At 38.2% G+C, this 25212-nt stretch overlaps 1 protein-coding gene across 1 annotated transcript; it reads left to right on the top strand.

The window, feature by feature from the left end:
- The first annotated feature begins 3622 nt into the window (after positions 1–3622).
- On the top strand, positions 3623–5655 carry LOC138899905 (uncharacterized). Its single transcript, XM_070186604.1, has 2 exons — positions 3623–3808; positions 5422–5655. Exons 1-2 carry the CDS (start codon positions 3623–3625, stop codon positions 5653–5655), a joined length of 420 nt encoding a protein of 139 aa, XP_070042705.1.
- Positions 5656–25212: the final 19557 nt, after the last annotated feature.

Below are 25212 nucleotides of genomic sequence, written 5' to 3'. Positions count from 1 at the left end.
CCTTGCCTGGTCTATAGCTCACTACAGAGCATGCCTAGCCGGGTCTATAGCTCGTTACAGAGCGTGCCAAGCTTGGTCTGCAGCCTGATTCGGAATTTCGGAGTATCCATTCTCCTTTCTTTTAAACCCGACCCTATTCCGTTAAAACACCTACCTTGGACCATTTTGAACGTATTTTCTGATTTTTTTAGAGTGAGAGAGAGGGTCCTAGAGGAAGAAGTGATCTTCATCAAAATTGCTCTTCAATTCTCACTTAAAACCTTGAAGATTATCAAGAGAGGCACCTAGGTCTTCTTCTGAGAGGTAAGAATCTATATCCTAGCTCTCGATTTTGAAAATTTACAAAAATGGGTTAATTAGAGCGACAATTATTGGGTGTGAGGGTTTTTGTCTTGCATGTATGTATCCTTGAAGTATGTGGGGAGTTTGTGAGCTAAAAATGGTAGAGAATGGTTTGGGGAAAGATGTAATCTTCAAAAAGGGGGCTTAAAACATTGATGCATACCTAGTGTTTGACAATATGATCAAATGAGCTAAAACCATGTTGATCTTCTTAATCTTGGTCCAACTTGTTATATTTCTAAATTAGATCAAAGTTGCTAAGAATTCCAGAATATTTCAGAGATTAAGGAAGCTCAATTGAGGTATGTATGGCTAAACCCCCTTCTTCTTAGAATCGAATCCCACGGTGTTCACATAATTGAAGTAAGACCTTGATAATTATTGAATTGGCTATTCCTAATGTGGTTGGGTCGAAGGATATATGTTCAATTTTTATTCTAAATGCTTCATCATGTCATCTTTCCATTTCAGGATATGTTCAAAATGTGGAATATGTGTTAGAAATGTTAAGACTTCATGTCAAGATCGAAATAAATATTTTTATGCCAAATTGTATGAAAAGCCTCTATGTGCCTAAGATTCCCAAATTGCTGTGTTATGTGAATTTAATGTCTTGAACGGGAAGTCTTATTGTTGTTGATAATGATTATGATAATGATATTTGAATGTTGAAAAAGGGGACTGGAATTATGAAATACGGCCAAGTGCCAAGAATCATTTTGTAATCGTGATCACTAGTTCCAATGAATCGAAAGAATATGAAAGAAATATGATGTGAGATAATTGAAATTGTGGTTATGATTGATGTCTCAAGTGCGATGGCCTAGCCGATCGGGCCGTGATCGGACGCCATGTCGCACACTTAGTGGTAACTGTGCTGGAAATGATAATTGAAATTGTGGATATGGTTGATGTCTCAAATGAGATGACCTAGCCGATCGGGTCGGGATCGGACTCCATGTAAGAACATGGTATTGTGGATTGTGGCATATGGCACTAAAGATTACCCAACCTAATAAGATGGAAATTGTCTTAAGAACTTATGTGATCCTTACTTGATGTTTTAGTATTGTTTTGAAGCTCTTATTGAACTCATGACTGTTTTCCCCATTGTATTATTGTCCATTATATTGAGATGGTGTTTTAGCTTTACATACTAGTACTATTTGACCGTACTAACGTCCCTTTTGTCGGGGGCGCTGCATCTTTAAATGGATGCAGGTAGTTACATAGCAGACAGTGTTGATCGCAGTTAGTGGTACATCATCATCTTCCCAGCAGACTCGGTGAGCCCCATTTCATTCCGGGGTCATGTATTGTACCTTTTATTTATAGTTTAATCACTTTTTGAGGTATAGCCGGGGCCTTATTGCCGGCACCATCTTTACTCTTTTTTGTATCTTTAGAGTCTCCGTAGACACTATGTAGGTTGTATATGGGTGTTGGGAATGTTAAACTAGTTATGTTGTGTTTGATCACTTGTTCCATTCGAACTATAAGAAATATGTATTTTGAGACTTAAAGGCGCAGTGGCTAATCAAATGATTTAGCATCGTATGTATGAACTTCCTGCTGTATAATTTATGAAATTATGTCTTTTCTTGATCATGGGTGAGTTGGGTAGAAAGAATCCAACATTCTTGCTCAACCGAGTTTACTCGGCTGAGCGCCGGTCGCGCTCCTCGATTTTGGGGCGTGACAAACTTGGTATCAGAGCCTAAGGTTTTAAAGTGTCCTAGGATGTCTTGAAGCCGTGTCTAGTAGAGTCCTTATTATTGGTGTGTTGTCAACCACATCTATAATTATGATGCTACATGGGCCTTTAGGAACAATACCCGTCTTGCATGTTCTTGATCGTGCGATCAAGCTAATTGTAAGATATTTCCTCCTTTAACTCGTGCTTTACTTTAACTTTCAGTACATGGCACCTAAGAAGAAGGCAAGGACTGGCCAAAGAGCCAATGTCACCCCAGGAGTGACAGTTGACCCTATAATTGATTATGCGGGTGAGCACCCGAGGAGTGAGAATATTCCTCCAGTTACTACAACTGATCAGACCATACCTGTCCCTACTCCTACTAAGGATACAACGGTCCCTTCAACTGATATACCAGTTCCACCTCCAGTCCCAGCTTCCGATTTTGGTGTTTCTAATGTTGATCTTAGGGGAGATATCGAGATGCTAACACAGATAGTGGCTTCTCAAGCCCAGAGATCAAATGTTGCACCCACTTCTTCTAGCCAACCAGGGGATTCTAGTGGTTCCAGGGTGAACAGATTTCTTCAGTTGGATCCTCCGGTATTCACGGGTGTTAATCCCGAGGAGGACCCACAGGACTTCATTGATGAGATGCATAAGACTCTCCGGGTTATGCGCGCTACTGAGACGGAGGGAGTGGAGTTGGCCGCCTACCGCCTGAAAGGGGTGGCCTATTCTTGGGTTGAGCTGTAGGAGGACTCTCGGGAGGCAGGGTCCTCCAGTGAGGTGGAGCAAGTTTGCTGACACTTTCATGGACCTTTTCTTGCCGGTCGGGACTAGGGCAGCTCGTGCCGCAGAGCTTGAGAATCTTAAGCAAGGGAGTAGGAGTGTGTGGGAGTATCACATGGAGTTCGTGCGCCTGTCAAAATATGTCATTCTAATGTTGCTTACTATGGAGGCTAGAGTGCGCCGGTTTGTGCAGGGCCTTATCCCCTTGGTTATCAATGAGGTCGCTACAGCTGCCTTGAATTCATATATGAACTATGGGAAAATAGTAGAATTTGCTCAAGCTACAGAGGACCGTAAGTTGAAGAACAGAAGGGAGCGAGAGGGTACCAGCAAGGCCCGGTCCGTGGGCAACTTTGGGGAGTCATTTGGTGGGGGAAGATAAGCTTTCAGGGGAGGGTCATCAGGGCCATCCCAGTCTTTTGCTCATTCTTCAGCCAGTGCACCGCCAGCAGGGGCTAGTCAGCAGTAGGCAAGTCGTTTCAGGCCCAATCAGGGCAGCAGGGGACCCCACCAGCATGGCCGATTATGAGGGAGATTCCAGTAGTAGTAGAGGGCCCCATGCCCCAAGTGTGGGAGGATGCATTTGGGAATCTGCTATATGGACCTGCCAGTATGTTACGGGTGTGGATTGAGGGGTCATATTCAGAGAGAGTGTCGTGTATCCCTCCATCCAGTTCAGCAGCTGCTACATATTCAGCACCCCCTCCAGCTCGAGGCACTCAAGCACCAGCAGGGTGTGGTGCACCTAGTGGTGGTGCGTAGGATTCAGGAGGACCCAGCCGTTTCTATGCTATGAGTGGTCGCCAGAGTGTAGAGGCTTCTCTAGATGTTGTCACGGGTATGTTGACTGTCCAATCTCATGATGTATATGCTCTTATTGATCCCGGTTCCACTTTGTCATATGTCACTCCTTATGTTGCTATGGAATATGGGATAGAACCGGAACAACTTCATGAGTCATTCTCTATATCCACTCCGGTTGGTGAGTCTATTTTGGCCGCACGAGTTTATAGGTATTGTGTTGTCATGTTGCGTGGTCGGGACACCGTGACCGATCTTATTGAATTTAGAATGGTCGATTTTGATGTGATAATGGGGATGGATTGGATTTATTCTTGTTTTGTCAAGCTTGATTGCCGAACCAGGACTGTTAGTTTCGAATTTCCAAATGAGCCAGTTATTGAGTAGAAGGGTGATGATGTGGTACTAAAAGGTAGGTTTATTGCTTTCCTTAAGGCCATAGAGATGATCAACAAGGGGTGTATTTACCATTTGGTCCGGGTTACGGACACCGATGCTGAGACACATACACTTGAGTCTGTGCCAGTGGTGAATGGATTTCTGGAGGTCTTTTCTGATGAGCTCCCTAGGATACATCAAGATAGGGAGATTGATTTTGGGATTGATATGATGCCAGACACGTAGCCTATATCTATTCCACCCTATAGAATGGCACCGACAGAATTGAAAGAACTAAAGGAACAATTGAGAGATTTGTTAGAAAAGGGTTTCATCCGACCAAGTGTGTCGCCTTGGGGCGCACCTATTCTCTTTGTAAGAAAGAAAGATGGGTCACTGATAATGTGTATTGATTATCGGCAGCTCAATAAGATCACAATCAAAAATAAATACCCACTACCAAGGATAGATGACTTGTTTGATCAATTCCAAGGTGCCAGGTACCTTTCCAAAATTGATTTAAGATGCGGGTATCACCATTTGAAGATCAGGGAGTAGGATATTCCGAAAATAGTTTTTAGGACCCGGTATGGGCATTTTGAATTTCTGGTGATTTCTCTTGGGCTAACAAATGCCCCAGTAGCCTTCATGGATCTTATGAATCGAGCTTTCAAGCCATTCCTAAACTCTTTTATGATAGTGTTTATTGACGACATCCTTGTGTATTCACGCAATCGAGAAGACCATGTCGATCATCTCAGGGTAGTTCTACAAACCCTATATCAGCACCTGTTATATGCAAAGTTTTCGAAGTGTGAATTTTGGCTTAAATCTGTCACATTCTTGGGTCATGTAGTCTCTAGTGAGGGAATTAAGGTTGATCCTCAGAAAATTGCAGTTGTGAAGAATTGGCCGAGGCCTACAACTCCAACAGAGATTCGCAGTTTCTTAGGCTTAGCTAGATATTAGTGAAAGTTTGTGGAGGGGTTTTCTACTCTTGCCTCTCCATTGACTATTTGACGCAGAAGATAATTAAGTTCCAATGGTCAGATGCTTGTGAAAGGAGTTTCCAGGAATTGAAAGCAAGATTGACTACGGCACCGGTATTGACCCTACCAGAGGGTATAGATGGATTTGTGGTATATTATGATGATTCAAGGATCAGGCTTAGGTATGTATTAATGCAACACGGCAAGGTGATAGCTTATACTTATAGGCAACTCAAAAATCATGAAAAGAACTATCCAGCACACGATTTAGAACTTGCGGCGGTGGTATTTGCATTGAAAATTTGGCGTCATTATTTATATGGGGTCCATGTAGATATATTCACGGACCATAAGAGCCTTCAATATATTTTCAAACAAAAGGAATTGAATCTGAGGCAAAGAATATGGCTTGAGTTACTCAAGGACTACGACATTGATATTCTATATGATCCGGGAAAGGCTAATGTTGTGGTAGATGCCCTTAGCAGGAAATCCATGGGTAGTTTAGCATACTTGAAGGCATATCAAAGGCCATTGGCCAAAGAAGTTCATCGATTGGCTAGTTTGGGAGGTCGTCTTGCGGACTCTCGTGAAGGAGGGGTGATTGTACAAAATAGGGTTGAATCATCACTTATTGTGGAAGTTAAGGAGAAATAGTACAACGATCCATTATTGGCATAACTAAAAGTGGGGATTCATAAATATAAGACCATGGCCTTTTCTCTTGGCATGAATGATGTTCACGGTCGAAGCCAAGACTTGGCTCTCCATTGTCTGTGCTCGAGTCATGCCTTCTCGTAATGAGACAAAGGTTACACTTGAGAAGGCAAGGGTGATTTGCGCGATTATAGTGGGCACAACAGTATATGTGGGACAGCTTATTGTTGATGAGATAGCAGAGGTTGTTGCGGAAAAGACTAGGAGTTTATTCTTTCCCTCCTTGATCACTCATTTATGCTATGAGGCGGGGGTGGAGAGGAGGCCTACAGAGAAAGAAAAGAACCCCGAGAAGGTCATTCATCCATTGCTGAGAAAGGGAGCTAGGAATGCACAAAAGAAAAGAAAGATTGATGTCTCATCTCGCTCATTTGGCCAGTTTCCTGACACCATTACTGAGATGCTTGATTCTCCCGCAGATGCCACAGGGACTTGTACTGCTATTGTACCACTTGAGCAGGGACCTCTCACACTCAGGTACATCTCTCACCAGGTCTATGGCATGGAGACACAGGTCCGCCAGCTTGTAGCTGGTCTCACTTTTGGACCGTCTTGAGAGAGCACATCTATAGGTCCACCTGTCCAAGGAAAGGTTCCATCTTTGACAGATATTATTAAGGAGAAGCAAGCCATTAAAGCCAAATTCGGTAAGATTGAGCGGAGGTAGCTGAAGCAGAGAGAACATGAAAAGAAGAAGAGCAAGTTCTTGACAAAAATGAGGAGCACACTGAGGAAATTTTGTGGATCAGATGACGATGACGAGAATGATTTGGAGCTCATAGTTCCCAGTACCTCTATCTCGGAGTGATGCATTTTCAGGGATCACCTATTTCATTTTATCTTGTTTTTTTTAGTTTTATTGAGGACAATGCAACACTTTAGGTTAGGGGTTGCTCTTTTACATGTGATGATGTATGTGGAGCATGACTATTTTTTGAAAACTTGGGTAGATTGGTTAACGTTTGTAGTTTATTAGTGATATTTTGTAGTTTATTTCTAGCATGTTAGCAATAGTTTTTATTTTCTTATTTTTTTTCTTGATTTACTTGTAGTAGTATAAATTAAACTCCATGGTTTTTCTTTTTCCCGCGGTTGTTTTTCAAGAAAATAATTTGTGTCTAACCGGGTGACTTTTTCCTATGATGAATGGCGTGACAACTTTCTTAAGGGATTAGTCTTGTCAGTTTTTCTCTTTTTAGGTAATTGTTTTTTTAAAGTTAGTTCAGTAGCTAGTAGTGAATAAATTAGTTATTGGGTGTGATCTTTTTTGTCTATAAACCAACGTGTGGCTTGTTTGGTACCAACATGATTTAAACTTTGGCATATGAAGTCTTGATCTTTAAAATGAAAAATGAATGAAGTGATAATCCTTGTTGTGACTTTTAGGTTTTATTTTTGGCTCTTTGATTCATTAAATAGTGTTTTAGTCTATATATGATTTTCTTTGGGTTCATTAGTTTTAATTAGATTTTGGATTTATATGTCACTCGAGTTTGCATGTGCCATGTGTGCTGAGATTTGTTGTGAGTTCCTTTGCATTATTTGTAGTCTAGAACTTGCCCAGAAAGTGCTTCAAGGAGAAATCCTAGACTAACTTGGTTTGAAAAATGATGTTAGGCCTTCCTTGGACCGTTATTATGCCTTAAATTACCTACCCTTGCATATTTTCCCTAGTCAATCCCTTTTGAGCTTTTAAACTTTTTCTTTGGCAACCATATTACAAGCTTTAACCGTTCGTTCTTTATTGATCTATCTTTTGGCATCCTACCTCCCTAAGTACTTTGAAAGTGTAAACATAGGCTAAAAGCCTAAGTTTGGGGGTGAAGGTTGGAAAATTTGTGATGTGAAAGTTGCTTAAAAGGTGAAAGGTAATATAAAAATAAATAGTGAAACCTTCCTTGGTTTTTGAAAAAACAAATAAGTAAGAAAGAAGAAAAGGGAAGGAAAAATAAGGAGTTGTGAATAAAGAAAAGATTAGGTGTGGAATGAAAAGTGAAGAAAGGATGGAATATCTTTTTGAAGGAAGTGTGCTTTAATTGTTGCAAATTGTTGTGCTTAGGGAGGTTTTGAGTCACTCTTATCCAAATTGTGCCCTACCTTAACAAAAAAACCTACATTACAATCCTTTAAGTCCTACTTGATTTTGAACCAGGTGTGTCTACGTTAGTGGAGAAATACATGAACGGCAAGCCTATGGCACTACTTATATGCATTTGAATATCTTTGTGTGTGTGTGTGAGAGAGAGAGAGAGAGAGAGTTAATTCCTTCCATTCGATACCCCATTTGTGTTTAAATTGCAATTTATAAGTTGGGATTCTCTCTTAAGTGTGAGGTCACATGAAGATTTGGGTTGTGAACTTAATCCAATCTCCAATTGGGAGGAATGAACAAAAGAAAATTATTTGTGATAATGAGGCAAATTTTGAAGCTTTAGTATCATGACTTGGTTACTACTTTGATGGTGTTTGAGCACTTGAATTGAAATGAAATTTGTGAGAAGTAGTTGGCAATTCATATGTTTAGGATTAATTGTTGGTACCAACCAAAGTCACTAGATTGTGTTTAATTTGAACCTTTTTGACTTGATATGATGTTTGGTATGCCATTGAGCTTAATTGATGATTTTATTTAAGGATGTTCTTAGTTTTTGAATTGATTGAGGACAAGCAATAGTTTAAGTTTGGGGGTTTGATCAGTTGGTATTTTACCAACTAATCTCTTCTTGATATTTAAGCTTTTGTATGATTTTATTGAGAAACTAAGGCATTTATTGAGGTTTATTGGCATATTTAAGGTATCAAGTGATTTAGAGAAGATACGGAAGAAATCAAGACAAAATGAGCTAAAATGAGAAAAAGGGACTACTACCAGTTAATGCTCTTCGCGATCGCGAAGATTCGCACGTGATCGCGTAGTCCAAGAAAATTCACATCGCGAACGCGGGGCAGTTTCTACGAATGCAAGGAAGAAAGCAGAACAGTGGTTGTGAAGTGTCATACGTGAACACAATGTTTCATTTGCGATCGCAGTTCTTTGCAGGATTACTCTTCGCGATCGCAATCTTATTTTCGCAAACGCGATTCAGCAGTCTGGGCTGTTTTGGCATTTCACGTTTTTTTACCCCCAAACCATTTAATATACGACCTAGCTCATTTGTAAAATATCTTTGGCCGATCTCTGAACATCTTTGGCTTATTTTTCAGTCTCATGACTAGAGAAGACAAGTATTGTAGCTAGGGTTCTTGCACACACACTTGTGTTTTGAAGATTTGAAGCTTTTGGTTGAGAGTTTCTTACCCATTTATGTTCATTTCTTCATTTTATTTCTTTGTATTGTATATCTAAGTATGTAATATTTTTTCTAACACTTTAATCTTGTTTATGGGAATATTCATATTTAAAGTGTGAATTAAATATCTTGTTGTGCTTATATATTGAACGATTTTTATTTATTATGAAGTGAGTTATTGTTTCTTTAATTATTCTTGTTCTTTAATGTTTCCAAAAAGATTAGCTAACCCTAGGAACCGCCCATTAACTTCGAATTAATTTTGGAAAAGATAGTTTGGGGTTGAAAAATATTAATTAATAAGAACTTGAGACGTTAACCCTTACTTTATAGATTCTACCTAGGGATAGGATTGAACTACTTGTAGCCATTTTCGGGTGTGCTTAATCTCTTAATTTTTTTAGGGATAATTCAATTAGGAAGTCTGGTTAGTCTTTGGAAGAAACTAATAAAGAATTATTACCCAAGGCTAATTAACATAAACTCGCTCATATTTGTAAAATCGTGAAATACATTAGATCGTTACTTGAGTGTAATTTTCATTGCATCCATGCTTGTAGCCATTGATCATTTTACTTTATTTATAGGTTAGTTTATATTTTCGCATAATAAGTATTTTTAGATAAACATTTCTCTAAAACTCCTTTCTAAGCGTTTGGCTCAGCATAATAAGTGATAATTCACTTACACGCCTAATCGCCTACATATTGTGTTTGTGGGATTCAACCCCGACTCATGTTGGGTATATTATATTGCATGCGACCATATCTATTTACTTTTTAGTAGTGGATTTGGACGTCATCACCCTTCTAGGCAGTTGTGAGTCTCTTCGGCGGCATCTCTATAGGTAAAACATTTTGTTAGAAGATTGAATTCTTATAACATAGTTGTATCACACGATCTAGAGAAGAAGGAAGGACAACCATCCTATAATGCCTTGTAGCCTCATGTTCATAAGTATGGCAGGCAACATACTCCTGAAAAAGACTCTACTAGACACGGCTTGTAGACACTCTAGGACAGAACTGCTCTAATACCATGTTTATCAAGACCAAGCCTAGGGCTACGACGGATAATCGAAAAGTGTCCATCATCACTAAATCTGCTGATAATCTACTAATCATGAATATAAATTGATAAACTGAATATACATAAGCATAGCTGATAAGAACTGTACAGTCTGGAAAGCCGACAAGGCTAACACAAGCTGGCATATAAAAACATACCAACTACACTGGTGCATAGCTATAGGCCTCTAGGAGTGCTGAACTGAACGAGTACTGGACGGGAGAGGGCCCCGCCATACCCAAACTAGATGATTGTACACATACCAAAGGATAAACAACTCTGGGAGTAAGCGGAGTGACTTCAATAGCTGGTGGATGGCCTACTGATGTGGCTCAAGCGTTGATCTATCTTTTCCAGCACGACATGAAATGCAGTGCCCCATAAGGGACGTGAGTATGATACGTAGAAGGTATGTAGGGTGGAAAGTATATTAAGCATACTAAAGTATGAGTGTAAGCTAAAAAATTGAATATAAGTTGAAAGCTAAAAAAGAGTCTGAACTAGCAGCTGATCTAGAACTGAACCAAAGTTTAAGCTAAAACTCTGCTAAAACTGAATTACTATCTGAACTGATACTTGTCTGGTGATATGGGATATACCCCCCCCCCCCCAAATCAGGTAATTGTACATCTGAATAGCCTCATGTATAGTCAAGCAATGCATTGTAGCTATATACATATATAGTATATAACATACCTAAGTGGTGTTATGGGCTATATCCTCCCAGTAGATAAATATATAATTAATAGGCCTGGCTGGTGTTATGGGCTATCTCCCCCATCATATATTCAATAAACCTCTCTAGTGTTATGGTCTATATCCCCCTAGCATAATCAATGTAAACATGTATGAGGCATAACACACGTGGCAGCATCGTATGGACTCAAGCGATCATGAAGGAAACTATAAACGGAATCACAAACGTAATCTGACACTCGTCATCCATAAGTTGGACGGAGGATCCTATCCCTATTTTTGGGAGAAAGTGAGTATGTACATTAGATACTAAGGCTAATTAAATCATTAGAATCCCTCTATAATCAATTTAGAACCAAGGAACTCAAAATTTGTCCAACTCATCGAATTTTCAAAAACTTCAGTAGAGTTTTCCCTAAAACTGGTTGATCGCCAAAATAACAACATGCACCATAATGTACAAAGGAATGGATACCCAGACAAGATAATAACATCAAACTAGAGGAGATCAAGTTATCCACAATAGTGTCAAACGATCGACAAAATAGAATTATTAACATAATATCGGCTCATAGTGGCTAACTTATGACATGAAAGTCTAAATATGATTTAGGAATAACTTAAGAATAAACACATGATAATTAAGCTTTTATAATCTTAAATGAAGCTATTAGGATCATATGGGGGTAAGGTATACATAAAAATATTAAAGGAACGGAACAAATGGAAGTCCTTTTGGTTTTTGTTGTGTTTTGAAGTTCCAACCTAAACTAGTTTCTTTCATACTTCACATATGAAATACATGCTGAAATTTCACTTGAAAAACTCTTAAAAGATCATGAAGAATTGCTAGAACATAGCTAAACCAAATCTTGCCGAAAACGAAATGAAAACCCTATATACGTCTTGTGTTCTTGTTTCCAAACCTTGTTCCCTTTGATCCACACACATCTTTATGCTTTTATAGATAAAATACAGAGGTAAAAACCTTGCTTAGCCACAAAGCTCTTTCCAAAACTCGAGTTAAAAGGATAAAGGAGTATGGCAAAGTCTTACCTATGTCCTAAGGATCGCGTTGATGTGTTCGCTTCTTTATTTTGACTCGCGGATGATGGACTTACTTCAAAGCCCTAAGGATTTTATTGGAGAGCTATGGAAGCTATTCTTGTGCATCCATTTTCTGTAAAAATGAGGAAAAATAAGACAAATTCTTCTACTTATAGTAAGGTTAAAAAGTCAACCATATGTGTGCTTCACCGGCCCTTCTTCCGACGCTCATATCTCTTTATGCAGACGTCATATGAACGAATGGACAAGATCTTTGGAAACTAAATTTCAAGACCTTAAATTTGGTATATAATGTGTCCCCAAAAAACTTCATATAACAGAAGAAATTAATTGCTCAAAAATCATCGTTACGAGGCAAATTCTTAGTCGAATTTTCTGCAACTTAAATCCGATTTTTCTTTAAACTTCATATTCTATATCCAAACATCATATATAGTCATATTATGAATTTAAACTCATTTAAATCATGCTTTGCATGTAATTTAAAAAATATACGACATCACTAAAGTACAAGGTGTAACAAGGACAACTTCTTTTAGCATGACTTATCATTTCGTTATAACATTAATGTTATCATCAGACACTTAAAGACTAGAACATAGATTTTTTTTACATAACCATGCTAGATACATGAGATAGGAACATGGCTTGAACTTTAAAAGTATGTATATCTCGGTGTGAAGCATAGCATAGAAAATATACATGAATCATAAGGTATGAATAAGATGTTGACTCTTAGGTTATGAACATAGAACATTGAGTTCGAGCCTATGCGTAACATGAATACATCAAATCTGAATACAATACTTTTGAGATAAGTACCACGGGGTACCTGAAAGGAATTCCTTTTGGAATTGGAACATAACATTGCTTAGACCTTATCTTACTCATTCTAAACATTGTATACGGTGAAAATCGAGCCCACCCAATTTTTCTATCTGACAGGCACCGGGGAACTCCATCGAAGGTCGGCCCCGTAGTGGATGAGACCAAGGTACGAGGATAAGGTACCAAGTTCGGGATTCGAGGTACCTGTCGAGATCGAGGACAGCAGCGATCGAGATCGAATGAGACAGACATCGAGCAAGATCGAAGATAACATAATAACGGAAAGGCAAAATATTTGTGACTGGTCAAAGATCATAGCGAAAATTTTGGAACGGATCAAATTAGGAACGTTTAATTAGCTAATCATGGGATTTTCTTCTGTAATTAGAGTTATACCATTAGTAGAATTCCTCTACTATATAAAGGGGAGTATTAACCATTTGTAAGATACATTGTTCTAACATAAAAAGCCAATATAACGCTCTCTCTTTAGCTTATACTCACTTGTTCATCAGCTTGATTTATTTTTAACTATTTTGGTATCAATCAGTTCGAGGGAACCCTAGCTCGAGGGTTGAATTTTATTTTAACACTGGTTCGCTTTACTTTATAGTTCATTTCTGTTATTAATCTTCATATTTATCAATTGGTATTAAGTGAAATCACGTATCCTTAGAACCTCATTATAAGTTTAATTGTTATCCAATTTAAAGGGTAAACAATTTGGCGCCCACCATGGGGCTAAGGATAATAGTGATTGCTTAATACTGATTCTAATAACACACGTTGCTTTATACTTGTTCTCGTAAGAATCTTTGTTTTCAGGATAAACATGTCAAACTCACAAGTAATGCCTACACATGGTGACAACGACCTCGGATTTCACGGGAAAAATGACAATATAGCCGCCCCAAAAATCGAGGTGCCTAAGGCTGACCTCGAGGAAGCACCAATTGCAAATCCCATCGATGTCAGATCACATGTCGCACTAAATGCAAATTTGGGCGTGGATCCCGAAGGTAGCATACGCAGGGGAAGTTCAATCAGGTGGTCGGGGTACGCAGGGCGGAGAAGATGGTGGAGTTAGCCTCCAATTGATATTCGAAATGTTACAGGTTCAACACCCTCTTCACAGACGGTGCCTCGAATGTGAAGGGGTCTGGGCTAGGCATCGTTTTGATGCCGCCCATGGGTAATGCAATTAGACAAGCTATCAAAACTTCCATGTTAACTAACAATGAGGCCGAGTATGAGGCCATGATTGTAGGTTTTGAGCTAGCTAAAGGTTTGGGAGTAGAGGTTATCGAGGCCAAACTACAGGTGACTCTACATCGGTTTAAAGAATGGACCCTACAGCATGTGCCTCGAGAAGAAAACAGCGAGGCCGATGCCCTTACAAATTTGGGGTCATCAGTCGAAGACAACGAGATTAGCTCGGGAACTGTCGTATAACTTTCAAGGTCGGTAATCGAAGAAGGCCACGCCGAAATCAACTCCACAAGTCTGACCTGGAATTGGAGGAACAAATATATCGAGTACCTAAAGAATAGGAGGCTTCCTCCGGATCCTAAGGAATCAAGGACTCTACGTATGAAGGTCACACGATTCACATTGGCCGAAGATGGAACACTATATAGAAGGACGTTCGATGGACCATTGGCAATATGTTTGGGACCAGGAGATACCGACTATGTCCTACGAGAAATCCACGAGGGCACCTACAAAAATCATTCCGGTGCTGAATCATTGGTTCACAAAGTCATCAAAGCAGGATTCTATTGGGCCGATATAGAAAAAGATACAAAAGAGTTTGTTCGAAAGTGTGACAAATGTCAAAGGTATACGCTGATGATTCACCAACCTGGAGAGCAACTTCACTCAGTCTTATCCCCATGGACATTCATGAAATAGAGAATGGATATCGTCAGCCATCTACCATCAACCCCAGGTAAAGCTAAATTTATTTTGTTTATGACTAACTATTTCTCTAAGTGGGTTGAAGCACAGGCTTTCGAGAAAATTAGAGAGAAAGAAGTCATAGACTTTATCTGGGACCACATTCTATGAATTTCATTATCAAATCTATGAATTTCAAAATAGAAATTGGGGGTTTTGGATATAACTTAGGAATTTCTTAAAATTGAGATTTAGACCTCGAATTGCGGTCGGATTTCAAAACAAATCACATATACGGGCTCAGGCGTGAATGGGTCATCGGAATTCGATCATAATCTCAAATTTTGACCACGTGAGCTCGGGTTGACCTTTTGTTGACATTTTCAATTTAGTTAAAGATTAAACATTTTTCATTCGTGAGTAATTTCTAAAGATTGGTTTGAATTATTTGAACTAGATTTGACTGGTTTGGAGGCTTTGAATATGAGGGTGATTCCATGCAAATTCGTTGATTTCCTTGCGATTTACCTTGATACTTGGAATGTGAACTTAACTTGGTGGTTTCGTTCCTTACTTCGGAAAGAGGTTACTCGGTGATTCTTTACTTGTTGTTTTTTCTTGTAGTCCCTTTTACATGTCCCTATCCCGTTGTCATATTTGATTCTTTATATTTTATTTTGTTATTTTCTGGTATATAACTGCACAGGTTTTTAGTAGGTATCCTATCTTAGCCTCGTCACTACCTCATCGGGGTTAGGCTCGACACTTACTGAGTACATTGGGTTGGTTGTACTTATACTACACTTCTGCACTTTTTGTGCAGATCCGGATATTTGTACCGGCAGAGTCTCGAGAGTGTCACGACCCAAAACTATGTGACCGGCACCCTGCATAGTACCTAATCCGGGTGGACCAACCCGTACAAGAATACCCAACTATATGCCTAATAGATGCATGTAGAAGTCATTTGGAAAACACAATCATTTTAAATGATTAAGACCATACATTAAACATAATCTTTAAATCCATCATCTTCAATATTTGAAAATACATAAAGATAAACATATTCCTTTTATACATGTAATATGAATAACTCTCAGTTACAACCAAAAATAATGATAATTGTCTGTGGAATATCTATGACACAAGAATAGAATAAATACTTGGGACAAATCCCAACTAGAAGAAAGTAAGATCAACATGATAGCTACCACGAAATAGAAGTAGTGCCTCACTATATACCTTGAAAATAGAGTCATCCTAGCCTCATCCGCTCATCACATACCACATCTCATCCTGAAAATATGTAAAGAAAATAGGACCCTGGAGAGGGGACCCTGAGGGCTGAGTACACCATCATGGTACTCAATAAGTATCATAGACTCTCTCTAACTCGAGTTCCTGGGATAAATCTTTACAAAACATATGCAACCAACATTTTATATGAAGTGATAAACCATTACACAAGTTCATACTCTTTAGCATTTTAAATAAAAAGACTAGTAAAATTTAAATCATGATACAAACTTTTAAATTATTTATATCAACCCATGATTCTAATAAAATCATGCAAAATTATTTTAACTTCATTAAATAATTAAGATCACAAAATAGCACAAAATAGCACCTCTCAAGGAGGATACTCTACCGTAGTCTATACCATAAAGTGGCCATCTACGCCTACACCGGCACGTGTAGTTTTATGATGACGAATATAATATATCTAAAGCCAATGTTGGTGAACACAAGTAACTCCCAAAACATTTGATACTCCAAAAATAGATCCACAGCTAAATAGCCTCAAAGTATATATGTTATCAAATCATGACATTTATAGTCAATCCAAATCATTTGAATAAAATCTAATAAGGTCTTTCCTCATTTCATATTAAGCAATTAACAAAATGATCTTTCAATCCTTAAATATGTAACAAGTGCTACTTCGAAATATAAAGATTTAGAAATATTACATTTCTCATTTTATAAAACAAAGGTAACAATAGAACTCAAAAGCTTAATACATTTATCATCAACATAAGTTTTTAATAAAACTTATAATATTTACCTCAAACATCATTTGCTAACAAGTTTTTGAAAACAAGATTTTACAAAACAACATGACACCATTCCATAAGCCGCACGATGCAAAGACCATGGTAAAATCCCTCCCCACTTGTCCCAACGATTGCGGATGCACATTTATGAACAATCTCATGTATCAAGTCAAAATATGTGTTTAGAGAAAATCCCTCAAGTAGAGTAAGTTTTAATCAACTTACCTCAACTTCAAGTTCCAAAATAGTATTATAAGGCTCCAATTCATTTAGAACTCTCAAACGTCACCAACAATCTAATATCTACATAACAACTCATATTCATCAACGACATGTTACGATAAAACCAACTAACTTGTATGTCCAACTTTACAAGTCTAGTAAAAATCGATATTCCCACCGTAGAAGTTGGTTCTTGAGTTTTTAACTCTATATCTCTTATTGCATACCCAACAATACGATATTCAATAATTGAATTGCTCACAAGATTATAAAGAATATCATTTAACTCATTTTCACCAAATCGAGACTATTCATCGTCTCTACCCACTAGTCAATCATATTCACAATACCCATCTCTAGGTTTCATCTCCCAACTCAACCAAACTATAATATTAAATCCAAATCACCTTCTATATACTTATTTATACACAATAGATGAATATTGAGTAGTGGGATTACCTCTTGAAGACAAATCTTGAAAATGTCCATTTTTGAGTCCTTGGAGGATTTGGAATAATCTAACAAATTCTATGGTTGAATCTTGTTACTAGTGGTGTTAATCAACTTGAATTATCCTAAAACTTGGATAAAAACTCACCTTATATGATCTAAAGTTAAGCCTTGGTCGAAATCCTCTTCAAAATCCCCAAAGAACACCCAAAATTTGGCTCCAAATTATCTCTCCCCGACCTAGGGGGTATATATAACCTTCCCAGGTGTGCTTCCGCATCTGGGACTTAAACGCGCATTTGGGTGCACACTTCGGGCAGTCGACTTCTTCAGATGTGCTGCCGCGCAGTCGGGCGCGCATCGGACAGTGCTCAGTAAATTGGTCATGTGTGACCTTAGGCACCTTCTTTCTGGTAACAATTTCAACTTGTTCCAAAGTACTTTACCCCACTTCTAAATGTCCTTATATCCTTTCAAACCATTTCCAGCACATGCCCATATATCCAAATGGATTTATCCATAATCGTAGTTATTGTTAGCTTATAAATAATACGATTAGTGCTTAATGACCTTCTAATGAGGCCTTTAACATTTGAAAAATTTTTGGGGCGCTACATTCTCCCCCACTTAAGATCATTAAATCCCCAAAGAACACCCAAAATTTGACCCCAAATTATCTCTCCCCGACCTTGGGGGTATATATAACCTTCCCAGGTGCGCTTCCGCATCTGGGACTTAAACGCGCATCTGGGTGCACACTTCGGGCAGTCGACTTCTTCAGATGCGCTGCCGCGCAGTCGGGCGCGCATCGGACAGTGCTCAGTAAATTGGTCATGTGTGACCTTAGGCACCTTCTTTCTGGTAACAATTTCAACTTGTTCCAAAGTACTTTACCCCACTTCTAAATGTCCTTATATCCCTTCAAACCATTTCCAGCACATGTCCATATATCCAAATGGATTTATCCATAATCGTAGTTATTGTTAGCTTATAAATAATATGATTCGTGCTTAATGACCTTCTAATGAGGCCTTTAACATTTGAAAAGTTTTTGGGGCGCTACATTCTCCCCCACTTAAGATCATTCGTCCTTGAATGACATTTCATGATTGTGTTCTAGTCCAAAATCTAATACGTAAGCCCTATTTTACTTCCCAATCCTTAAGGCCTTAACATTTGACTAACTCTCTAAATTTCTAAAAATTTCAGCAGAGTTTCCTTTGTTTTTAGGCCTATCCAAAAAATTTAACCTGCCACCGAGCCACCAGAATACAACACAACAAGCCCCACACGGATCTATACATTATAGATATGCCTTAAATTCCTCCATGGGGCCTCATATGCCTCAATACAACTAAATAGCCACTCTCGGCATCACAATGATGAAATATACTACGATGAGGCAAGTCCAGCCACCATTAACAATAATGAATCAACCAACAACAACAACCCAGTATAATCCCACTAGTGGGGTCTGAGGAGGGTAGTGTGTACGCATACCATACCCCTACCCTGGGGTAGAGAGGCTATTTCCGATAGACCCTCGGCTCCCTCCCTCCAAGAACTCCCCAACTTGCTCTTGGGGTGACTTGAACTCACAACCTCTTGGTTGGAAGTGGATGGTGCTCACCACTAGAGCAACCCACTCTTGTCAAATAATAATGAATCAACCATACAAATAAAATGCTTTGATTCTCAATTCATAAGCAATGTAAATAGATTACTTACTCAATCCATAAAACTAATACATAATATTCATCGAACTTAAAATTTCTTGGAAATAGTCATACATGTAGTCGCAAACATGTATAAACTTTGAATTTTCAACTTATTGGCCACCCAAGTGGCCTCCTCAACGTCATGACCATGTCACAAAATCATATTGAAGCAATATCTTTAGTTCCCAACATACAACCTTGAATATCAAGAATCTCAACCGGTTCTTTCTTGTAAGTCAAACCATCATTCACAATATAGGAACATCCATACCAAGCATAAAATGGAATTATCTCTAAAGTTATTATCTCATATTCAACAAGAATCACACTTGTCCTATCATCAACATATTTTCGTAGTTAGGTAAATAGAAGATTTAATATACTAAAGGTAGTGACAATGTAAACTCATTTGCTTACCCCTGCTCTTTTTAGAAACCTCACACACCTCAAAGGAGTATGCTTTAACATCTGAGCCCCATTACACCTTTTTACGATTCTCTTTTAAGGATACCACGTCATATCTCTTACACCCACGTTGTAGGTAACGTCCATCCAAATAACGGCTTTTATACTTGAGATATTACATATATTTTTTCTTTCTACATCCATATTAAACTGTGAATTCACTATAATACTGAAAGTGATATTACATAACCCATTCTCTATTTTCCAGATTTTGATGAATTCATACTTGAGAATTTGATGTTATGGCTAGGATCCTATTTTATTTCACATAAGAAAATTTTTAACATAATACCCCCATAGTACATGTGTTATTCTCTGACACATTCATCCATTCGAGACTCTTGCGACTCACAATCATCCGAATCTATCTAAAATATTCCTTTATTCTTCCGAGAGCCTAGCATGATATTATCTTTTCTTGATCATATTATCACGACCCCAATTCCCCACCGAAGGATGTCATGATGGCATATAGTCTCTAAGACTAGGTAAGCCTAACATGCATGAAGAAATAGCGGAAATGATAATAGATTCTTCAAATTTAAATCATCTAGCTATCATAAAAGATCTGAACAATACCGTTGACAATAACTCCCAAAATCTGGTGAGACTGAGTCATAAGCTCAACACGAATATACCGTAAAATCCCCAATACATCATTGTCTAAATAATGAGTAAGTAGTGAAAAAACAAGGACAGAGGGTGACTTCGAGGCCTGCGGACTCCAAACAGGTATATCTTGAAGTCTTTGAGATGTATAGCCAAATCACTGATGCCTAGCCTGATATGAGGTACCTGGATCTATATAAAAAGATATGCAGAAGCGTAGTATGGGTATACCACATCGGTACTCAGTAAGTATCAAGCCTAACCTCGGTAAAGTAGTGATGAGGCTAGGTCAAGACCCCTACTAGGATAAGAAAAAGAAGCTGAACAAGTATAATACTGTCTAAGAATGGAAACGAGGAAAAATGAGGCACTGAAGAAATACAACAAGACATACCACAACTGAATTTAAAGCAATAAATGCAACAAGGAAGAAAGACATAATAAGAACATCAAGAAAACAATATGGATAGATACAAGTGAGATAAATGAGAGATAACAACAAGAATCACAACCAAGGTACCGCCTCGTAATCTCATTGCACAATCACAATCACAATCACAATCTTTCATTATACCGCCGCGTGAGCCTTTCATTTAGATAGTTTTGAAAATAATTTTTTCGAGATAGCTACATGCACTTTAGCGCATCTTATGTCGCCGCGTGGCTTCAAGTAATTCCCTTACTAGCAACACGCACATAAATCCCACCTTATGCCACCTCATGCACATTAATATGTATCCTTATACCGTCGCATGCGCATCAATATCATAACATAATCACAACTCGCACCACAAGTGTCCATATGCCACAACTTGCCAAAAGAATCAACAATACCAATGTTTCCACAACAAATAGCCCATGACTCAACCACAATGTATACAAGAGTCTCAACAATAGCAAACTGAAAGTGAATAGCTCAACAAGAATGGTATTTAAACAATAAACAACTTTGTCTCAATGTGATCACGACTTTTACAACTTCAACACCAATAACTCAGCAAGAAGCTATTTGATGAAAACAACAACTTTAAGTAAATAATTCAACAATTAAAGAAATAACAGAAAATAAGGAAGACAATAACTTCAATTAAATAGTATAAGAGCAAATAACAAGTAAAAGGTAGAACAAGTATTAACAATGTCAAATAAGGCATGTGAGAGGAGATTAATACATGTAAGGGTAGACTGACAATGAAAAAAATAACATGCTATGACAATTCAATTAAAGGCATGAAAAGAGTGCAAATATCCTGAACCAGTCAAATACGACATATAGCTCGTGTACCCACTCGTCACTTTGCGTACATGGCATTTACATATCACAAATAGCACAATCAACCCAAATTCTAAGGGGTAGTTCTCCCACACAAAGTTAGGCAAGATACTTACCTCAAACATAAGCCTTTTCCGCGAATATTCAACTTCGGACGGCTCGAATCTACCCAAAATAATTTTATACCATAAATACAACTATAGGAAACTATTCCGGATAATAAAGTTGTAATCTTTAAGGAAAATCAAAAGGTCAACCAAAAGGTCTACCCCGGGCAACGTACAAAATCCGAACACCCATTCAATAACGAGTCCAACCATACTGAAATTATCCAAATCCGACCTCAAATCGATCTTTAAATCCTCAATTTATAGTTTAGGAAGTTTTCACAAAATTCCCCAATTGTTTCAACTCAAAACACAAATTATATGATAAAAACAATGATGGATTCATGTAATATAATCAAATCCGAGTCAAAAATATTTACCCCGATCAACTCCTTGAAAATCCTCTCCAAAATCGCCCAAAACCAAGCTCTCTAACTCAAAAGATGAAAAGCACACGCGATCGCGTAGAACAAACTCCACCAGCTCACAAAAGACCCTACGCGATCGCGTGACTACAGACGCGAACGCGATGGAAGAACATCCCAAGGATTCGCTATCGCAACCAACTCTACGTGAACGCGATGAATAACGCGTGCCATCCCACAGACCCTCCTTCCTCCTATGCGAACGCGATCCCCCACACGCGTTCGCGATGCACAACCGCCCAACCTTCCGCGAACGCAACCAAACCTTCGCAAACGCAAAGAGCAAAGATCGTCTTCCAGCAAATACCATACGTGATCGCGTCCTATTCTCCGTGATCGCGAAGAAGGAAACCATAAGCTATGAAACCAGCAATCTCAACACATGCATAAATGGTTCGAACTCAATCCGAAACACACTCGGGACCCCCGTTACCCCATCCGAACATACCAACAAGTCCTAAAATATTATATGAACTCGCTCGAAGCCTTAAATAACATCAAACAATACCAAAACCACAAATCGCACATCGATTCTAGCCTAATAAACTAATGAACTTACAACTTCTAAAACTAATGTTGAAACATACCAAACCATCTCCAATTGACCTCAAATTTTGCACACAAATCATAAATGACACAACGGACCTATTCCAACTTTCAAAATTGGAATCCAACCCCGATATCAATAAAGTCAACTCTCGATCAAACTTCTCAATCTTCCAAACCTTCAACTTTCCAACTTTCGCCAATTCAAGCAAAAACAACCTACGAACCTCCAAATCAATATCCGTACTAAGTCCAAAATCATCATACGAAAATGATAGAACCATCAAAACTCCAATCTGGGGTCGTCTACATAAAAGTCAAACTCTGGTCTACTCTTTCAACTTAAGCTTCCAACTTTGGGACTAAGTGTCCTAATTCATTCCGAACCTCACCCGAAACCAAACCAACTACCCCGACAAGTCATATAACCATAATATAACATAGAGGAGGCAATAAATATGCAAATGGGGATAAAATACTCAAAACGACCAGCCGGGTTATTACACATATCAATAACACACAGTTTATTTCACTGCATTCACAATAATTGCAACTAGATTGCCTTCAAATCCTATAGATAATTCATCATAACTAATAAGTCCACTTCGTGGAAAGTTATCCAGTCTCCACTATTATGAAGCTCGTGAAATGCCCTAGCTATTGATTTCTGAACGTCGATGTCATTTCTCCCGTTCTCTTACTTTAAGAATTTTCTTTTTATAATCATCATAATAACACCAACCATAGACCTTCAATGCTTGGTCATTAACGTGATCCTGATGATATTTACACCCTTTAAGGATTTCTACTCCCTTCCAACATCGTGCCCTTCTTCTTTTTTTTTAAGTGACCACGTCTTAATTTACATAACTCATTCCTTGATTAGGAATATACTTTGAAAATATTTCCCTATTTCATCTCGCACTAAGTGTGCACACATGACACTTTCATGTTTAACTCTCGAAACTGGTGTTCACATACTCAACTCAGGTTCATACCCGACCCAAACTTCTAGGACATCATTCGAACCATTCGTTCGTTCATTAATAGCTTGTTTGAAAAATAGCGTTCCACCTTTTTAACTTCCATAACAAAATATCGTACCTCTTCCACTTACAACAAATTTGTAACCTTGGTACAACCTCTCTTGTTCTTCTTGTACTTTGTCTTCTCTAGAAAAATATTTAACAAATTCAACTTGCCCCCCTTTTTTCTCCTTCGGGTATGTAATATCTCTCTTTTACAACCCATTACCTTATGGTAAAAATCCATGCCCGACTCTCCCCCAATTAGGAGTAAGTCCATTCTAAAGCCTTTGCGTATTGTCTATAGACTTTATAAAGTCTTTTTACGGTAAGTAAACTTGTCTTGACCACTTACATGCCCACCTAGATGTTAGGGATCATTTATTTCTAAACCATGAATCTCATCTCACAATTTCCACTTCCGAAAAAACTTGATTACACTTGTTTTACCTTCTAATTCCGATAATAGAATGAAATTGATATGCTCATCTGAGCTCACTTGGTTCTTTTCCTGTTTAAGTACCATGATGTTCCCTAACAATAACTTATGTTGCCAAGTGTCATCTTCCTCTGCTCTTACAACAGTAATAAGATTAACACGTTATTCATCTATATCCATACAATCTGTGTAACCATCTTAACGTCATGCTCCTTAGCCCATGCTCAAATATACTTTCGGTAAGTACAACTCTATTGCACTTTTCATCAGTCCATACTCACATATTTTCTACAAGTACCACTCTTTTATGCCTCTGAGTCCATGCCCAAATATGACATCGGCAAGTACGAATCCTTGGTGCCCTTGATTCCATGCTCAACCATCTGAACAAATACAACCCTTCACGATAAATTCGTATATCATCTTCGTGAAAATTTTTATAGTGAATCATGTTTTCACAATAATAAATGCAAGCAACTCACCATTTATCTTTATATGCCACATAAATTTTTGAACCACATCCACGTATGCATTCTCGGGGCATACCCCTACTATCCATAAAATTTAATATGTAGTTACACCATGAGGATATTCGCATCTTATAAGATACCCTTAGCCTCATTCCCTTTTAGGATGCATGAGATATTGCTACATATGATTGAACCACTTGAATTTCTTTGACTCCTGAAATGTATCATTATTGTTCTCCATCTCTTTAACCTTAAGTCATTCCTGTAATATTTACAACCCATCAAAAGCATTTACTTAGCCTCGTACATCATCGAACACATTCAACCTCTTTGCACATTTAACCAATATTCAAGCGCTCTATTGACATACTTAAGAGAGTTTTAGGGCATACTCTCAAAACTTCATCTTTCACGAATATATTAACGTTAAAATGATATATTCCCCATCTAGACAAGTTAAGTGTTGTCCTTCCATGACGGCTTTTCTCTCTAAACAATCTATGTTACTCCTTTAATCTCTGAGTTAATGCCTCTTGTACACTTTGTACTTTGGCATGTATTTCACTTATCCATTTAGGCGTCTTTACATTGTTCACATGTATATCTATACTCGTTATTGATAATTTATGTCATCCAAGTTACCTTGAGCATTTGAAAAAGTACTTTAATACTCTACACATGTCGTTTGCTAACTCATGTGGTATGATAGTGATTACAACCGGTCATATCAAGTATTCATCAAATTCTTAATATCAGAATATGCTCATGATCATGCATTTACTGTCCCAATCATGCCTCATTTATATGAGTCATACTAACGCTTATTATATAGGCTTTGATGACTCACA

The sequence above is a fragment of the Nicotiana tomentosiformis genome, chromosome 10 (genome assembly GCF_000390325.3).
Source record: "Nicotiana tomentosiformis chromosome 10, ASM39032v3, whole genome shotgun sequence".
Classification (NCBI taxonomy): Eukaryota; Viridiplantae; Streptophyta; class Magnoliopsida; order Solanales; family Solanaceae; genus Nicotiana; species Nicotiana tomentosiformis.
The sequence above is the reverse complement of the archived record's forward strand: the minus strand, read 5'-3'. Positions and strand labels throughout refer to the sequence as shown.

Excerpts from the sequence above, each read along its gene's own strand:
- LOC138899905 (XM_070186604.1), top strand. The coding sequence starts at position 3,623 with ATGAGTGGTCGCCAGAGTGTAGAGGCTTCTCTAGATGTTGTCACGGGT. Across the intron at positions 3,809-5,421 it reads CATTCTCTATATCCACTCCG|GACTACGACATTGATATTCT; the intron begins GTTGGTGAGTCT and ends GAGTTACTCAAG.